Source organism: Pelobates fuscus, chromosome 2 (genome assembly GCF_036172605.1).
Source record: "Pelobates fuscus isolate aPelFus1 chromosome 2, aPelFus1.pri, whole genome shotgun sequence".
In the NCBI taxonomy this organism is placed as follows: domain Eukaryota; kingdom Metazoa; phylum Chordata; class Amphibia; order Anura; family Pelobatidae; genus Pelobates; species Pelobates fuscus.
Genome location: NC_086318.1, coordinates 306,711,976 through 306,728,992, shown reverse-complemented (window position 1 = coordinate 306,728,992; position 17,017 = coordinate 306,711,976). Strand labels below are relative to the sequence as shown.

Sequence of the window (17,017 nt, the reverse complement as noted above, 5' to 3'; positions counted from 1 at the left end):
AATTTGCAATAAAGGAAGTATAAACATTAGATGACTCTTTACAGGAAGTGTTTAGGAAGGCTGTGCAAGTCACATGCAGGGAGGTGTGACTAGGGTGCATAAATAAAGTGATTTAACTCCTAAATGGCAGAGGATTCAGCAGTGAGACGGCAGGGGCATGATCTATACACAAAAACTGTTGCATTAAGCTAAAGTAGTTCTGGTGACTATGGTGTCTCTTTAAGCATGAGCATGCTTACAATGTAATGCCCATGACAGTTAGGTTTTTACTCATGCTTAGTCTGCATTCTGCAATTCCTGTCAATTCTCAATTATTCACTATTATTCACTAAACCATGACCTGTCAGGAATTTTAAACCAAAATATTAAAGCTGGAGTTAGAGCAAATTTGGAGAATATTCACAGTTTGACTACTGGCTTAAAATGTTAAATTTCCTGATAAATTGATAAAAATTCCCTCAAAAATGTACTTTAGGCCCTCAGGCTTATTCATTATAGTTTGAATTGTTGAATTCAAAAGTGAATTACATTTTTCAGCTGAATAAGATTTTTTTTTTTGGAACTTGGCTATGTTTTCAATTTGGCTATTTTGGCCTGAAAAGTTTAATTCTCAATTCACTTAACCTCCTTGACAACCAACACTGTAGTGAATAGTCCTGTAAATGGTATACTGAATTCTAAAGACTGAAAGGTGTGTTTTTTTTTGTTTTTGTTTTTTTTTTTACTTTTTTTTGGTACAAATTTGTTCTTTTACAAAAACAGAAAATTGATTAAAATTAGGCAGGGTATTTAGAAATGGTAAAAGTCATGAGATACATTATCTCTGTATTCATATAACCAGTGTGTTTCCTTTATTTCACAGGTTAGTGAAGGATGCCCCCTGGGATGAAGTTCCCTTGGCACATTCTCTGGTTGGTTTCGCCACTGCATATGACTTTTTATATAACTATCTTAACAAACACCAAAAGGTGAAGTTTCTTGAGGTCATTGCCAATGCATCAGGATACATGTATGAAACTTCATATAGGCGAGGATGGGGTTTTCAATATCTCCACAACCATCAACCCACCAACTGTGTAGCCCTTCTTACTGGGAGTCTGGTGCTGATGAATCAAGGTAGGTAAAAATGCTGTAATACAGTTATGTGGAAAAGACATAGTCTGCTGGTATTCAGTGCATTCATTACAATATTCTAATAAATATCCATGAATATAGATATCCTGGAGGCCACGTGCTGTTTGTTATTTTGTCTATTATTAAAATGATAGAGATATGAATTTTACTTTTTTAAACTCAAAGTTAGCAGAGTAGACATGGAGAAAAACTGAAATAGAGGAACTTGACTAGAATCGTGATGGCTATATCTGCAATCTTTTTACTGGTATATTTGTGCTAACCTGCTAAAATAAATCCTCTACACATTTTGTTCTTGAAGTGGGCAAGTGGCCCGAGGTTGAATATTTTCACAATGTTTCTGTATGTTATTAAAAGTGTCTATACTCTTTTTTACAGATATTTTAAAAGACTACTCTGTGCCCCAAAATCACTATGCCATATTGGTTATAATGCCCGGAGTCCCCTGGCACCATTCCATGGTTCATAGTTGTTTTTTTTTTTTAATTCTTTATTTTAATTCTTTATTTTTGTTGTTCATAGAAGGTACATGCGTGCCGATATTGCCACAACAGCAGATACCAGCAATTCGAGATAAAACAATATATGGCATGAGTTAGTACTGCACAATTTTTATATTAAACATGCTTGCAAGAAACTTTACACAGGTTATGTACTTTAAAGAATAACATTATATGAGTCGTGTCTGTCTGTGATTGTTAATGTTTGATTAGTCTAGGATTTGTACTGATGTCAGCGTGGGCTGAACGCATTCATGGTTGAGCAGGTACTACTGTTAATCGCGGGTAATATGAACCTGCTAAGCAGTGTCCTTTGTCGGACGCTTGGTAATAGAGGGATGAGGACATGTTGTAGACATAAGGTAATATAAAGGGCAAGAAATAATGCTACCAAGCGTTCACTGCAGTTAACTGTTAAGCCTGTCACCTTTGTACGCTGGGTTGTTGCGTCTGGTAGGTAAGATGTGGGTATTCAACTAGGAACAGGCTCAGTTATAGTCGGCTGCACCTATATGATGAGCTTTTGCCATAATGTCAGTGTGCATGTTGGTTGAGTAAACGTTGCTGCCAGTAATGTGGAGTGTAGTTGTGTCCTCTTTAAAGCATAAACAAAAGCTATTGGCATACGTTTCAATTTTTAAGCATAAACGGAAATACGATAAAATAAACCAAGACCCCTCATTCAATAGTATATGCCACGCAGCGGCCCCTGAGGCCATGCCTGGTGGCGAGCTAGTGCTCTGATCTGAAACTAAGTTCAACTTTACAGTAAGTGTACAAGCTATAAACTGTAGACATGCAAACTACTGACCGGGGCATCAATATAAAAAAGTATAGGTCATGAGAGCCACAATGGTGGTGAATGGGGGTCAAACGAGGGCACTCAAGTTAAGCAGACATGTATTGGTACATAGATACATAGACATGTTCGGGTCATGTGATATTGTGAGGTCCGGTTCTCGATGCCTACAAGAGTGAATTAAGTATGTATACAGGCTAATCCTAGCCGATGGGTTTCAGGATAAGAACCAGAAAGTTAAAAATTAAAAGTAAAAAGTTAAGATTGAAATTAAAAGAATTGTGGTGAGTGCCCAAAAGTCTCCAGAGTCTCGACATGGGTCTGCCCACCTAGTCACTTTGGGGCAAGGACACAGTGTTGCTCGGGATCGGGGGATTTTCCGTTGGTGTTAGGGGTCTGTGGTCTGTATCATTGGGTCTCTGGTGTCCTTCTTGTCTGTACCGTTCCTGGCTAGAGACAGACCGGCAGCGGTCAGGGTGTTAGGGTGTTGTGTACCGTGTCCTTACTGGGGCCAAGCGGCAGGTCTCTGTGCCTTTAGGACGTAATTGTTGCATATGTGTCCGGCGTGGAGCTTTGGGGAATGAATGGGGCGATCCGATCTGGGTCCCAAATATGGGTGCAATTTGGGGAGCCGTTGTCGTTGGTGACCATTTCCGCTTGGGGCAGCGAGTCTTGAGGCAGGTCCAGGGCCCGCAGGAAGGCCGGTGCATCCCGAATGTCCTGAATGGTAAGCATGTTGGATCCCCGCTGGACCATCAGTGCCCTAGAGGACCGCCAGCGGTAGTCAATCCTGTGGGCTCGGAGCGTTGGGGTGATTGGTCTGAGCGACCTGCGCCAGGCTAGAGTGCCAGTGGACAGGTCTGTGTAAAATGAAAGGTCCATATTTTCGAAGCAAAAGGGGGTTTTGCCCCGGAGGGAAGACAGAATCGCCATTTTCTCTCTGTTGTTGCGGAGGGTCAGAATGACATCCCTCGTGGCCGTGTCTGGTGCGCTTTTTGGTTTAGGGACTCTAAAGACCCCCGCTGGAGTGATTGTTGTGGTCTGTCTTTGTGGTAGCACTGCTGGTATCAGGCGCCCCATAAATTTAGGCAGTTCGGCCTCCGGGATGTCCTCTCTGACTCCCCTGATCTTCATGTTTGAAGCTTGCCTGGCGTCCTCAATCGCCGTGAGGCGGTATTCATATTGCTGGTTCTGCTGTTGCAGGGCTTGTACGGTGTGTTGCAGTGCAGTGACACTCTGGGCCTGGGATTGGGAGGAGCCCTCTAGTTTGGAGATGCGTCCTGTCAGGCCTTTCAAGTCTGCGCGGAGCGCTGTGACATCCTCGTGGATGCTGCGTTTCAGGTCCGCTAATAACGCCCTCAGGACCGCTGTAGTGATCGGCTCTGTGTCTGTTCCCATGCCGCTTTGTTTTGCCTTCTGTGGCGGTTGAAGAGGCTGTGAGGATCCCTCCTCTTTGGATATGTCCTCGGAGAAACCCGAGCACCCGCCGTGCAGAGCCGCCATGTTGGATTCGGAGGCTCCACGTGCTTGCCTCCACATCTCCCCTATCGTAAGTCCCGAGGTGGGCTTGTGTGGTATCGTTTTCTTCCCCTTTCTCCCCATGAGGTCTTGGGGTGTTTGCTTGCCAGTTGAGGCACAGAGGGTAATTCAGGCTTTTTCTCCGTGTAAAGCTATGAGCTCCCTTTGCTGGCGTCCGTTCGCTTCGGCGTTCAAACTCCGCCCTCCATGGTTCATAGTTAAGCAGTTTGCGAATGGTTTGACACTCAACGTCCCCCACCTTCTTACTATATTGCTAAAGCAAACGTTCACTACTTTTGCATTAATGGACGTCAGTTCTGGACATGTTTTGATGGAATTCATTGGTTGAGATTATGCACCAGTCTAGTGATGATGTAAAAACACTACTCTTCATAAAACGGTGTCTCTATATATGGCAGAAAATCTATGAGGGAGGGTGCCAACCATTCCTAGTTTAGTGAATAGCACTTGGTAGATAATATTCATGCAATAAAATGTGTAAAAACTGCCATTAATCCCTCAATATCATGTTCTGCGTTGTTTCTTTGTTCTTTAAAAAAACAAACAAAAAAAAAACCCCTGAAATTAACTGTAAGCAATTCATTGTTTTAGTGTTATTTACAGGCCCGGACTGGCCATCGGGCACACCGGGCAAATGCCCGGTGGGCCGCGGTGGCCATGGGCTGAGGCCAGCAGGGGAAGGTCCCAGGATCTCCCCTGCCGGTCTATTCAGGGCCGGCACTATCCGAGCGCCGGCCCCGCTGTTTTCAATGAAGGGCTGGTGAGGAGATCAGAGATCTCCCTCACCGGCCCCCTTGGAGAGACATGCGGCTGGGGAGGGAGGTAGAGGACCCGGCGGAGCTCTATCTTGCAGCTCCGCCGGGTTCCTCTCGCGAGACCCGGCGCGTTGCCATGGCAACGACCGGATCTCGCGAGAGTGAACTCTAGCCCTCAGGTTAGAGTTCACTCACCACTGGACCACCAGGGATGGCGTCGGAGTGCCTGTCCCCCCTCCCACTCACCAGCATGCCGGTCCCCCTTCCCAGGCTAAAGGTAAGAAGGGAGGGGGGACATAATGCATACTCTTTTATTTTATTTTACCCCCCCAACACTCAATCCCTTCTAACATTCACACACAGCACACACATCACTATCACACACAGCACTCTCACTCCCATCACACACAGCACTCTCACTCCCATCACACACAGCACTCTCACTCCCATCACACACAGCACTCTCACACACAGCACTCTCACACACAGCACTCTCACACACAGCACTCTCACACACAGCACTCTCACTCCCATCACACACAGCACTCTCACACCCATCACAGCACTTTCACACACAGCACTCTCACACCCATCACTCTCACTCCCATCACACACAGCAGTCTCACACCCATCACAGCACTTTCACACACAGCTTTCTCACTCCCATCACACACAGCACTCTCACACCCATCACAGCACTTTCACACACAGCACTCTCACACCCATCACACACAGAACTCTCACACACATCACACTCAGCACTCACACACATCATCCACAGCACTATCACACTCGGCACTCTCACACACATCACATTTAGGACTCACACACACATCACACTCAGCACTATCACAAAACACATCATACACAGCACTCTCACACACATCACACACAGCACTCTCACACATCATCCACAGCACTATCACACTCGGCACTCTCACACACAGCACCCTCACACACATCACCCTCAGCACTCACACACATCATCCACAGCACTATCACACTCGGCACTCTCACACACATCACATTTAGGACTCACACACACATCACACTCAGCACTATCACAAAACACATCATACACAGCACTCTCACACACATCACCCTCAGCACTCACACACATCATCCACAGCACTATCACACTCGGCACTCTCACACACATCACATTTAGGACTCACACACACATCACACTCAGCACTATCACAAAACACATCATACACAGCACTCTCACACACATCACCCTCAGCACTCACACACATCTTCCACAGCACTATCACACTCGGCACTCTTACACACATCACATTTAGGACTCACACACACATCACACTCAGCACTATCACAAAACACATCATACACAGCACTCTCACACACATCACACACAGCACTCTCACACATCATCCACAGCACTATCACACTCGGCACTCTCACACACAGCACCCTCACACACATCACCCTCAGCACTCTCACACATCATCCACAGCACTATCACACTCGGCACTCTCACACACAGCACCCTCACACACATCACCCTCAGCACTCACACACATCATCCACAGCACTATCACACTCAGCACTCTCACACACATCACACTCAGGACTCACACACATCACACTCAGCACTATCACAAAACACATCATACACAGCACTCTCACACACATCATACACAGCACCCTCATACACAGCACCCTCACACACATCACACACAGCATCCATCATACACACATACTGCACCCCTCACATACACACCGAACCTACCCAACACACTGCACCACACACATACACAATACTTCCAAATATATATATATATATATATATATATATATATATATATATATATATATATATATATATACACTCACACACACACTACATTCCTGACATACACACTCTGGATACCCTATACACACACTAGATTCCTTGTAAGCAAACACATACTACACCCCTAAACACACACTCTCTACAAACACTACATCACATATACACACACACACACACACTATAGCCTGTATGCACACACTTGCTACATCCCCTATACACACATTCTTTACAGACCCTAGCCACATATGCATTACATTACACCACAAACACAACACCACATACACAATACCACACCACAATCAGCTCACTCTATACACACACACACACAATCCCACAAGCAGGCTCCAAACACAGCACGATACTCTTTCCTGGCATTTTTGTCTCCTGGTATCCATTTATAGAGACACCAGAGACAAGTTGCAAGGAAACACAGTGCAAGCATGTTATTAAATTTGCTTGCACTGTGCAGAACAAATACAGGGCTTTTTTCTCATGCTAGAGCTCTTTAGCAGAGCTCTGCGCATGGTCTGCCCTGGCCTGCACTTTGAGAAGGGGGCGTGTTTGTCGTTAGTGACGACCAAACACACCCTCTCTGCACCGCCCCTTCTTAGTGGCCCGCTGTGATAAAAAAATGCCCGGGCCGAATTTTTATCCCAGTCCGGCCCTGGTTATTTAGTAAACAACAAATTCAAGAAGGAAGTGCAATTTTAGCCCAAAATTATTCAATGCAGCTTTGTTTCAAGTTCAGCTATTTTTGGGTAAGAATTAAATCCCCTGAAATCCAGGCAGTTCAAAGATTTCAATCTTTTTACAGGATATTTCCTTATCAGATTTACAGTTTACGAGCAGTTACGTAAATTTGTGGGAGGGTTTTTTTTGTTTTGTTTGTTTTTTTAACATATAATTTAAGACACTGTGTCACACAATTGGATATACTTTAATGTGATGGTCAACGAATCCATTTCTTTAATGTATGATCCTATTATTGTCATCCTTTTTATGAAATATGTGCTTTTTCTTAGGGTACCTGCAAGAAGCCTACTTCTGGACAAAGCAAGTATTGACTATCATGGAAAAATCCATAGTTCTGCTGAACGAAGTAACTGATGGATCACTGTATGAGGGAGTGGCCTATGGCAGTTACACCACCAGATCTCTCTTTCAGTACATGTTTATTGTTCAGAGGCACTTTGACATCAATCACTTTAACCATCCTTGGCTTAAAGAGCACTTTGCATTTATGTACAGAACAGTCCTTCCAGGTAAATTGTGTGGTTGTCAGTACATACACTGAGATGTAAAAGATTTTACAACATGACATTAAACGGTGCCCACAAAACTAGATTGTTGGGTAGTAGCATTTTTAGTTTTTTTTTTTTTTTTTTAAAAACTAGAGAGAGTTCATAGAAGGGCTACTAAACTGGTTCATGGATTGCAAGATAAAACTTACCAGGAAAGGTTAAAGGAACTTAACATGTATAGCTTGGAGGCAAGACGAGACGGGGGGATATGATAGAAACATTTAAATACATAAAGGGAATCAACACAGTAAAGGAGCAGACTATATTTAAAAGAAGAAAAACTACCACAACAAGAGGACATAGTGTTAAATTAGAGGGACAAAGGTTTAAAAATTATATCAGGAAGTATTACTTTACTGAGAGGGTAGTGGATGCATGGAATAGCCTTCCAGCTGAAGTGGTAGAGGTTAACACAGTAAAGGAGTTTAAGCATGCGTGGGATAGGCATGAGGCTATCCTAGCAATAAGAAAAGGCCAGGGTCTTATGAACGTATTTAGAAAGTTGGGCAGACTAGATGGGCCGAATGGTTCTTATCTGCCGTCACATTCTCTGTTTCTATAATACCAATTTAGTCCATATTAGGCCCGCATTTATTGACCTTCATTTCTTGGTACTGCTAAAGCAGAAGAGTAATACATGTAAAAGCAATGTGTTGTGCAAGCGCCTGGTCACAACGACCCAGGGAACCATTGGCTCAAAATAATTTTGCACAGCACCATGGGGATGGAGCCAAAACCACATAAGTTGGCATTAGTGGTAACAGTTCATAAAGTGTCTCTTAAATGCAGCTAGGAACCCTTGAAGACATATGTGTCTCTGTCACCTGATGTAAATTAACTTTGTGAACAATATAGACAGATAATTGATCTTGTATTTCCATAACTTCACATCACAGTGCCTTATCTGGAACATCAGATGCACAGCACACCTCTGCCTAGTATATAATATGTAATAGCTGCATTACACCTACAGTAACTAAGTTTGCTTGATTTACAAATGTATTTGTTGTATCTGTGATTATTTGTAGGATTTCAGAGATCTGTTGCAATTGCGGATTCCAATTACAACTGGTTCTATGGGCCAGAGAGCCAGTTAGTGTTTTTGGACAAATTTGTCATGAGGAACGGAAGTGGGAATTGGTTGGCCACACAGATCCAAAAAAACAGGGTGCAGGAAGGACCTGGAACGCCAGCCAAAGGACAGCGTTGGTGCACCCTCCATACAGAGTTTCTTTGGTAATATATATTTTTATTCAGTCAAATTATCCCAGGATACAAACTTTATAATTCCAATCGGAGATGTACCAGTATGCTATATGCTCAAAATTATAACTCATAGCTTACTGACGAATAGAGATTAAAAGGGACACATTGTTTCTCCTTAATAAAGGATCCTTTTTTTTATTTATCAATCTGATCCATTGTGACTTCCAATTACTAAAGTTTGTTGAGTAAAAACACATTTCTGCGGCTTCTGTTTTGCATTACAGGGTTAAAGCTTAATTAAGATAAAATGGTGTTGCTTGACTAAAGTGTTCCTTTAATATAAACAGCCCACTCTATTTCAAGGTCACTACACTATAATGTTAACCCCTTAATGCCATTACGGCGTTCTTTGCAGTTCCATTTTAGTGGGCTTTAAAGTCGCTTTAAACAACGCCGTAACAGCTTTGAGCCCTGGAGCGCCCGGGATACTTACTTTCCTGGTGCTCCACTTTGGGAGGACAGGCTGACAGCCCAGGCAGCCCTCCCACGGGCAATCACATGGCCGCAATAGCTGCCTGCAGATCTGCCTGCAGGGGGAATGTCTGGACTGTTAGGCAGTCCCCGTCCTGGTGAAAAAAAAAAATACATATATTTTCTATAATAAGTAAGATAAATAATTTAAAAAAATGTAAATTATATATACATATGTTTTCATTCTAACTGTATTTTGATATATTTATATATATATATATATATATATATATAGAAAAAGTCAGGAGGGCTGTACTCACCTAAACATGCATATATTATAGGGTGCTACTGGGACCAAAATACAAAATACACAAACCAGTGCAAAATACACAAACCAGTGCACTCGCTTATGCACACCGTGATCTTGATAAAGACTCAGGAGGGTCGAAACTTTGATTTCTGTTAACCACAGTTTATGTATTCTTTTGGAATGCAGTAAATACTTTTGTATGTAACAAAATACACTTAGAATTTTAGAATTACATTCTATAGAAATCTATCTATATATAAATAAAAATAATTGCATATATATATATATATATATATATATAATTACATAAGTATTCACATAGATTTTAAATACGTATATATATTTATATTTGTGTATATGTATGTAATATTTTAATATAATTATGTAAATTTAGGCAGAAAGTCCAGAGAATTTAATTTGCAAGCACTATATTTAACCCTGTAACTTTTCCAAGACACCATAAAACCTGTACATGGGGGTTACTGTTTTATTCGGGAGACTTCTCTGAACACAAATATTTCGTGTTTTAAAATGGTAAATTGTATTACAATAAGGATATTGTCGGTGAAAGTGAAGTGTTGTTTTTTTGCATTTTTCCACACACAATCAACACTTTCACTGACGATATTATTGTTGTAATACAGTTTACGGTTTTGAAACACTAATATTTGTGTTCAGTGAAGGGGTGTACCTGGAGCATTTGGCACCCGGGGCGGATCCTTTATTTGGCACCCCACCCTTCTCCCAACTTTGAAATGTAAAAAACAACTGCGCATTTTTTTATGTATTTGGCACTGAGCAGTGTTTGTATATTTTTAATGTAAGCATGTTTTTGTATGGAGTTTGTGTGAGTGAATGTACGGGTGTGTTTGCACGTATTGGCATTTGAATGCAGGCGTGCATTTTTCTGTAGTGTGATTTTTGAATATGGTGGTGTCTTTTTATGTAGTGTTGACATTTGGATGCAAAGGTGTATTTGTATGTAGTGTAGACGAAATGCTGAGATGTATGTACACATACACATATACTCACATATACACACACTGGCAGATACACACACACAGGTACACACATGCAGTTATATAGAAACAGTCATACACAGATACAGACACACATACAGAGAGAGACACAGGCACACATACCGATAGACACATACATACAGATACACAGACACAGCGAAACATACACACACACAAACAGATACAGATACACAGACATACAGATACACATGTATAAGTGTGTGTTTGCGTAGTGGATGCAGTGTGTGCGCTTGTATAGTGTATGCAGTCTGTGTAGTGTATGCAGTGTGTGTATAGTGTATGCAATGTGCAGTGTGTGTATGCAGTGTGTGCAGATGCAGTGTGTATGTTGTGTGGAATAAGCGCTGCCACTTACCTGCCCGTCCCATCCTCCTCGACTGGTGGTCCGGTGGCACAGCATGGATGGGCAGTGAAGAGGGGCCCAGAACTCTGCATCCTGGTTTCCATTCCAGCAGCAGCAGCAGGGCCTCTGTTCTCGCGATCCGCGAGAACAGAGGACCTACTTCTGCTGGATGGGAATGCCGCCCCTGTGAAAGTTCGCCCCGGGCACCCCACCTAGTGAGTGGCACCCGGGGCAGACCACCCCGCCGCCCCCCCCCTTAGTATGCCACTGTTCCCGAGTATAACAGTACCCTCATGTACAGGTTTTTTCACATTGAAATTTGCCAGATTAGTAATGTTGCCTTTGAGACGATATGGTAGCCTTTGAATGAGAATTACTCCCGTAATGGCATACCATTTGCAAAAGTAGACAACCCAAGGTATTGCAAGTGGGGTATGTCCAGTCTTTTTTAGTAACCACTTAGTCACAAACATTTGGCTAATGTTAATGTTCATATTTGTTTTTTGCATTCTTCACACAATCAAATGCTTTTTCATTTCAAGTGAAGAGGAAACCTGTTTAACATAGAATGTGACGGCAGAGAAGAGCCATTCGGCCTATCTCGTCTGCCTAATTTTCTATATACTAAAAGTACTGGTATTATCATACAAGTCCTTATTCTCTGAGGAGGATGCATGCAGTGTTTACTTCACAACTATAGATGAGGCACAAACAAGTGGACAGGAAAAGTGGCTATTGGGTAGCTATGTAAAGTTGCTGTTTGTTCTTATTTATATGTAAAGATTTTAGTACATCAGATATTTTGCATGATAGCAATGAGAATGTTATTTATAAGTTTGCAAACACCAAGCTTACTCTAAAAATAACTTGTCTTTTGTATGTTGTTTTGTCTTTCCAGGTATGATGCGACCTTAAAGCCTACACCTCCACCAGATTTTGGAACTCCTCAATTACATTTCTTTGAGGACTGGGGAGTAGTGACCTATGGGAGCTCCTTGCCAGCCGAGATTAACAGGCCATTTATTTCCTTTAAATCAGGAAAACTTGGAGGGCGTGCAATATTTGACATTGTTCACAACAACAAGTACAAAGACTGGATAAAAGGATGGAGGAATTTCAATGCTGGGCATGAACATCCAGATCAGAATTCCTTCACATTTGCACCCAATGGGTTTCCTTTTATAACCGAAGCATTATATGGACCAAAATATACTTTCTTAAATAACGTTGTAATGTTTTCACCATCTGTATCCGAGAGCTGCTTTGCTCCATGGGAAGGCCAAGTTACTGAAGATTGTACTTCCAAGTGGCTAAAATATAAGCAAGGGGAAGCTGCAGACTCTCATGGGAAAATTGTTGCAGCTTTAGAAAAAAGTGGGGTGGTGTTTATCAGGGGTGAAGGAGTCGGTGCCTACAGTTCTGGCTTAAAATTAAAAAGTGTTCAGAGAAATCTTATTCTACTTCATCCACAACTTTTGCTTCTTGTAGACCATATTCACTTAGAAGGCAGCAGCTCCGTGCAAACAGCATCTAGCTTTTTCCACAATGTGGACATGCCTTTTGAGGAGACAACAGTTGATGGTGTTCATGGAGCAATAATCAGGCACAAAAACGGAATATATAAAATGTACTGGATGGATGACACTGGCTTAAGTGAAAAAGCAGTCATTACATCAGCAGTGTACCCACATGGTTATCCATACAATGGGACCAATTATGTGAATGTCACAACCCATCTCAGGAAACCAGTCACAAGAACAATCTACCTGTTTATTGGACCATCTGTTGATGTTGAGAGCTTCAGTGTCAATGGAGACTATCAGCAAGTCGATGTTTACCTTGCAACCAGTGAACATGCATATGCAGTTTATCTCTATACAGGGGAAACACCTAGCCAGTCAATATATGCTAAAGTAGTTGCAGATAGGCAAAAGATTGTATTTGACAAAAGTTCTTCTGTGAGGGATTTTCCACCAGCAGAGGTAAAAGATTATACTATGATTGTGGAACAAAAACTTCAGCACTTCAAACCTGTTTTCCAGCAAATGGAAAAGCAAATACTATCTCATGTTCGGAACACCGCTGGTTTTCGTAAGATAGCTGAGCGGCTTCTTCGATTTTCAGATAAGAGGAACACTGAAGAGGCAATTGAAAAGTTATTTGCAATATCTCAACAGCACAAGCAGCAAGGGAAGAGAAAAATGACCAAAAAGGGATCAAAGAACTACAAGTTTGTTAATGCTGTTCCAGAACTATTTGCACAAATAGAAGTTAATGAAAAGCAAACCCGCCAAAAGGCTATGGCCAGGGCTCAGAATGAACTTCCAATCAACGAAGAAGAAGAAATGAAAGATCTTTTGGATTTTGTAGACGAACCCAACATAAAGCACAATACTGATTTTTTGAACAGACGATCTTCCCCTCACATGCTGACAACTTTTCACAATGGAGCAGGATCAATTTCTGCTTCGTACACAAGACTATTTTTAATCCTGAACATTTCAATTTTTATTGTTCTGTTAGCACTGCATGTATCTCGGATTCTAAAGACTAAGAGCATGTATAGAAAAAAATGTCTCTATGCCATACTTTCTGTTGACTTTTTTGTTTTGATGTGGTTGTATTCATCATGCTATCGATCTAAATGCTAGAATAAAAGTCTTGACTCCATCAAGTAAAAAACTAAGAATCTATGAAGCTTCTCTTACAGCACACTTAAAGTGGCTCATTCACCTTAAACTTACCTTTCTCCTGTTTCCTTTTCTCCTCCTCTTTTAGAATCCGTTGTTCATTTATGATCGTTTTTTCTTTAAAACATAAGACAACGCAAGGGTTACTTTGTATTATCTATTTTTCCTACCTTTGACATTCTGTACAAAAGAAGTGGAGCTTATGGTATAAGGCAAACTCCTATTCTTTTGTCAAGATGGTGGAGCTTGCCTTAAGCTGCACCATTGCCAAGATTGTCATGTGTAAAAAGAAAAAAAAATACATAAGACCAAGTGATACTTTGTCTTATGTTTTTAAGAGAAATAGATCAGAAATAAAGAAAAGTACAACAGGTTCTTAAAGAGGAGAGAAAACAAAAGGAGAAAGGCATGGTTGAGAGGACATGGGCACTTTATTGCTACATGTTGCATGTTTTATAAATCTGCAACAAAAAAAATCACATCTGTTTTCCTATAAATATGTTTATATATAAATATATAAAAAGTGAGAAATACTTTTTAATAAAATACATGTTAAAGTGACTATGAATGTCTACTCAGACTGCAAATCATTTGTTTTTAGCACCTTTATTACAGAAACAACTAATCTGATCTCACACGTGTGTAAAATCCAGGCCACGTTTATTGGATATGATACAGCAATGTTTCAGCTCTGTAAGAGCCTTTTTTCATGTTTAATAAAGGTTCTCACTGAGCCAAAACATTGTTGCATGCAATCAGATAGACCTGCCCAGGACCTTATATCCATGCGCAGTCCCTTTTTTTGTTTGTTCTAACCAAAAAAATAAAACCTACCCTCCCACGTTGTCTACCATGAATTGTGCTGATGATTTAGAGGGAACATCAGGTTTGACAAATACAAATCTGATAGATGGCATTTTATTCTACAATGTAAACAACTTTATTACAATTAGCTAGCATATCAAACTGTCCTTTTTTTATAGAACAACATGATGCATGCATACATACATATAATTGTATCACTTGAATGAATTGTGCAGATACACATTACTTTGATTTGTTCTGTGTTGATTGTGTGTGTGTGTGTGTGTGTGTGCGCGTGTATGTATATACAGTTGTGCTCAAATGTTTGCATACCCTTGTAGAATTGGTAATATATGTACCATTTTTAAAGAAAACGTGAGTGAGCAGGCAAAACACATTTATTTGATTATTTATGAGATTCATATTCAACTGTAGGTTATAAAAGAAAGGCACAATCATAAAACAAAACATTGCAACAAAGAAAAAAATTAAATGACCCCTGTTCAAAAGGCTGCATACCCTTAGTTCTTAATATTGTGTATTGCCCCTTTTAGCATCAAGGACCTTGTGCTGTATTTTGCAATAGTTGTCTATTAGGCACCTAATTTTTGCAGGTGTTGTAGCTCCCCATTCGTCTTGGCAAAGTGCCACAGGTAATGCAAAGTCATTGGTGATCTTGAAAGAACCGTACGTTTGAGATCTCACCAGAGTGGCTCGATGCTATTAAGGTCAGGACACTGTGATGGCCACTCCAGAACCTTCACCTTTTTCTGCTGTAACTACTGGAGGATCCACCTGGCCTTGTGCTTGGGGTCATTGTCATGCTGGAAAGTCCAAGAGTATCCCATGCGCAGCCTTCATGCAGAAGAATGTAAATTGTCTGCTAGTATTTTCTGATAACATGCTGCATTAATCTTGCCCTCAATTTTTACAAGATTCCCTATGCATTTAGAGCTCACACCCCCCAAAAACATCAGTGAGCCACCACCATGCTAAACAGTGGGGATGGTATTTTTTCACTATAGGCCTTGTTGACCCCTCTTTAAACATAGCGCTTATGGCTGTGACCATAAAGCTCTATTTTGGTCTTGTCACTCCAAATTACAGTGTGCCAGAAGCTGTGAGGCATGTCAAGGTGTTGTTAGGCATATTGTAACCGGGTTTTTTTTTTTGTGTGGCATTGGTGCAGTATAGGCTTCTTTCTGGCCACTCAACCATGCAGCCCATTTTCCAGAACAGCCTGTATTTCTCCTAAAGTTACCTGTGGGTTTTTCTTTGTATCACAAACAATTCTTCTGGCAGTTGGGGCTGAAATCTTTCTAGGTCTACCTGACGTTGGGTTCAGGGTATCAAGAGATCCCTGCATTTTCCACTTAATAAGTGATTGAACATTAGTGTTCAAACTCAAGGAAATCAGTCTAGATGGAAATGCTTGTTCTTGGGTAGAACATTGGCTTAAGAAGAGTACAGAAGAGTTGTCATTATTGGTAAATTTTCAAGATGGGCAGAGGTGGCAAGTGGTGTCCCTCAGGGTTCTGTTCTGGGACACCTTCTATTTAACATGTTTATAAATGATCTTGAAAAAAGCATTGAAAGTCATGTTTCAGTGTTTGCAGATGACACAAAACTCTGTAAAATAATACAATGTGAGCAAGATATTACTTTGCTGCAGAGGGATTTATATAGACTGGGGGACTGGGCACTCAAATGGCAGATGAAATGTAATGTTGAAAAATGCAAAGTTATGCACTTCGTTTGTAAAGAATACACAAGCAACGTATACCCTTAAATGATCACTATAGTGTTAGGAAAACAAAGCGGTTTTCCTGACACTATAGTGCCCTGAGGGTGCCCCCACCCTCGGAGTTCCCCTCCCGTGGCGCTGAAGGGGTTAAAACCCCTACAGCAGCTTACCTTAATCCAGCGCCGGGCTCCCTTGGCGCTGGTGACATCTCCTCCCCGCTGACATTAGCTCCACATTAGCTAGATGCGCCTCTAGTGGCTGTCCGGAAAACAGCCACTAGAGACTGGCTTAACCCCAAATGTAAACATAGCAGTTTCTTTGAAACTATGTTTGCATCTGAAGGGTTAAAACCTGAGGGACCTGGCACCCAGCCCACTTCATTGAGCTGAAGTGGTCTGGGTGACTATAGTGTCCTTTTAATGGAAGCGAATTAGGGATAACAACACATAAAAAGGACTTTGGGAATTGTTATATACAACAAACTATGCAACAATGTGCAATGTCAATCAGCAGTGGCCAAGGCCAGTAAGGTATTGTCATGCATGAAAAAGGGCATTCATTCTTG

The 17,017-nt window shown here is 41.4% G+C and overlaps 1 protein-coding gene across 2 annotated transcripts in view; it reads left to right on the top strand.

Annotated features, from left to right (window-relative positions):
- Positions 1-14,158, top strand: part of DSE (dermatan sulfate epimerase) — a 61,805-nt gene extending 47,647 nt beyond the window's left edge. For both annotated transcript variants that reach the window (XM_063443497.1, XM_063443498.1), the window contains 4 exons: positions 863-1,116; positions 7,566-7,805; positions 8,873-9,080; positions 12,113-14,158. In XM_063443497.1, coding sequence (XP_063299567.1) covers positions 863-1,116; positions 7,566-7,805; positions 8,873-9,080; positions 12,113-13,865 — 2,455 coding nt within the window. In that variant the 3' untranslated portion in view covers positions 13,866-14,158. The remainder of the gene's footprint in view (positions 1-862; positions 1,117-7,565; positions 7,806-8,872; positions 9,081-12,112) is intronic.
- Positions 14,159-17,017: the final 2,859 nt, after the last annotated feature.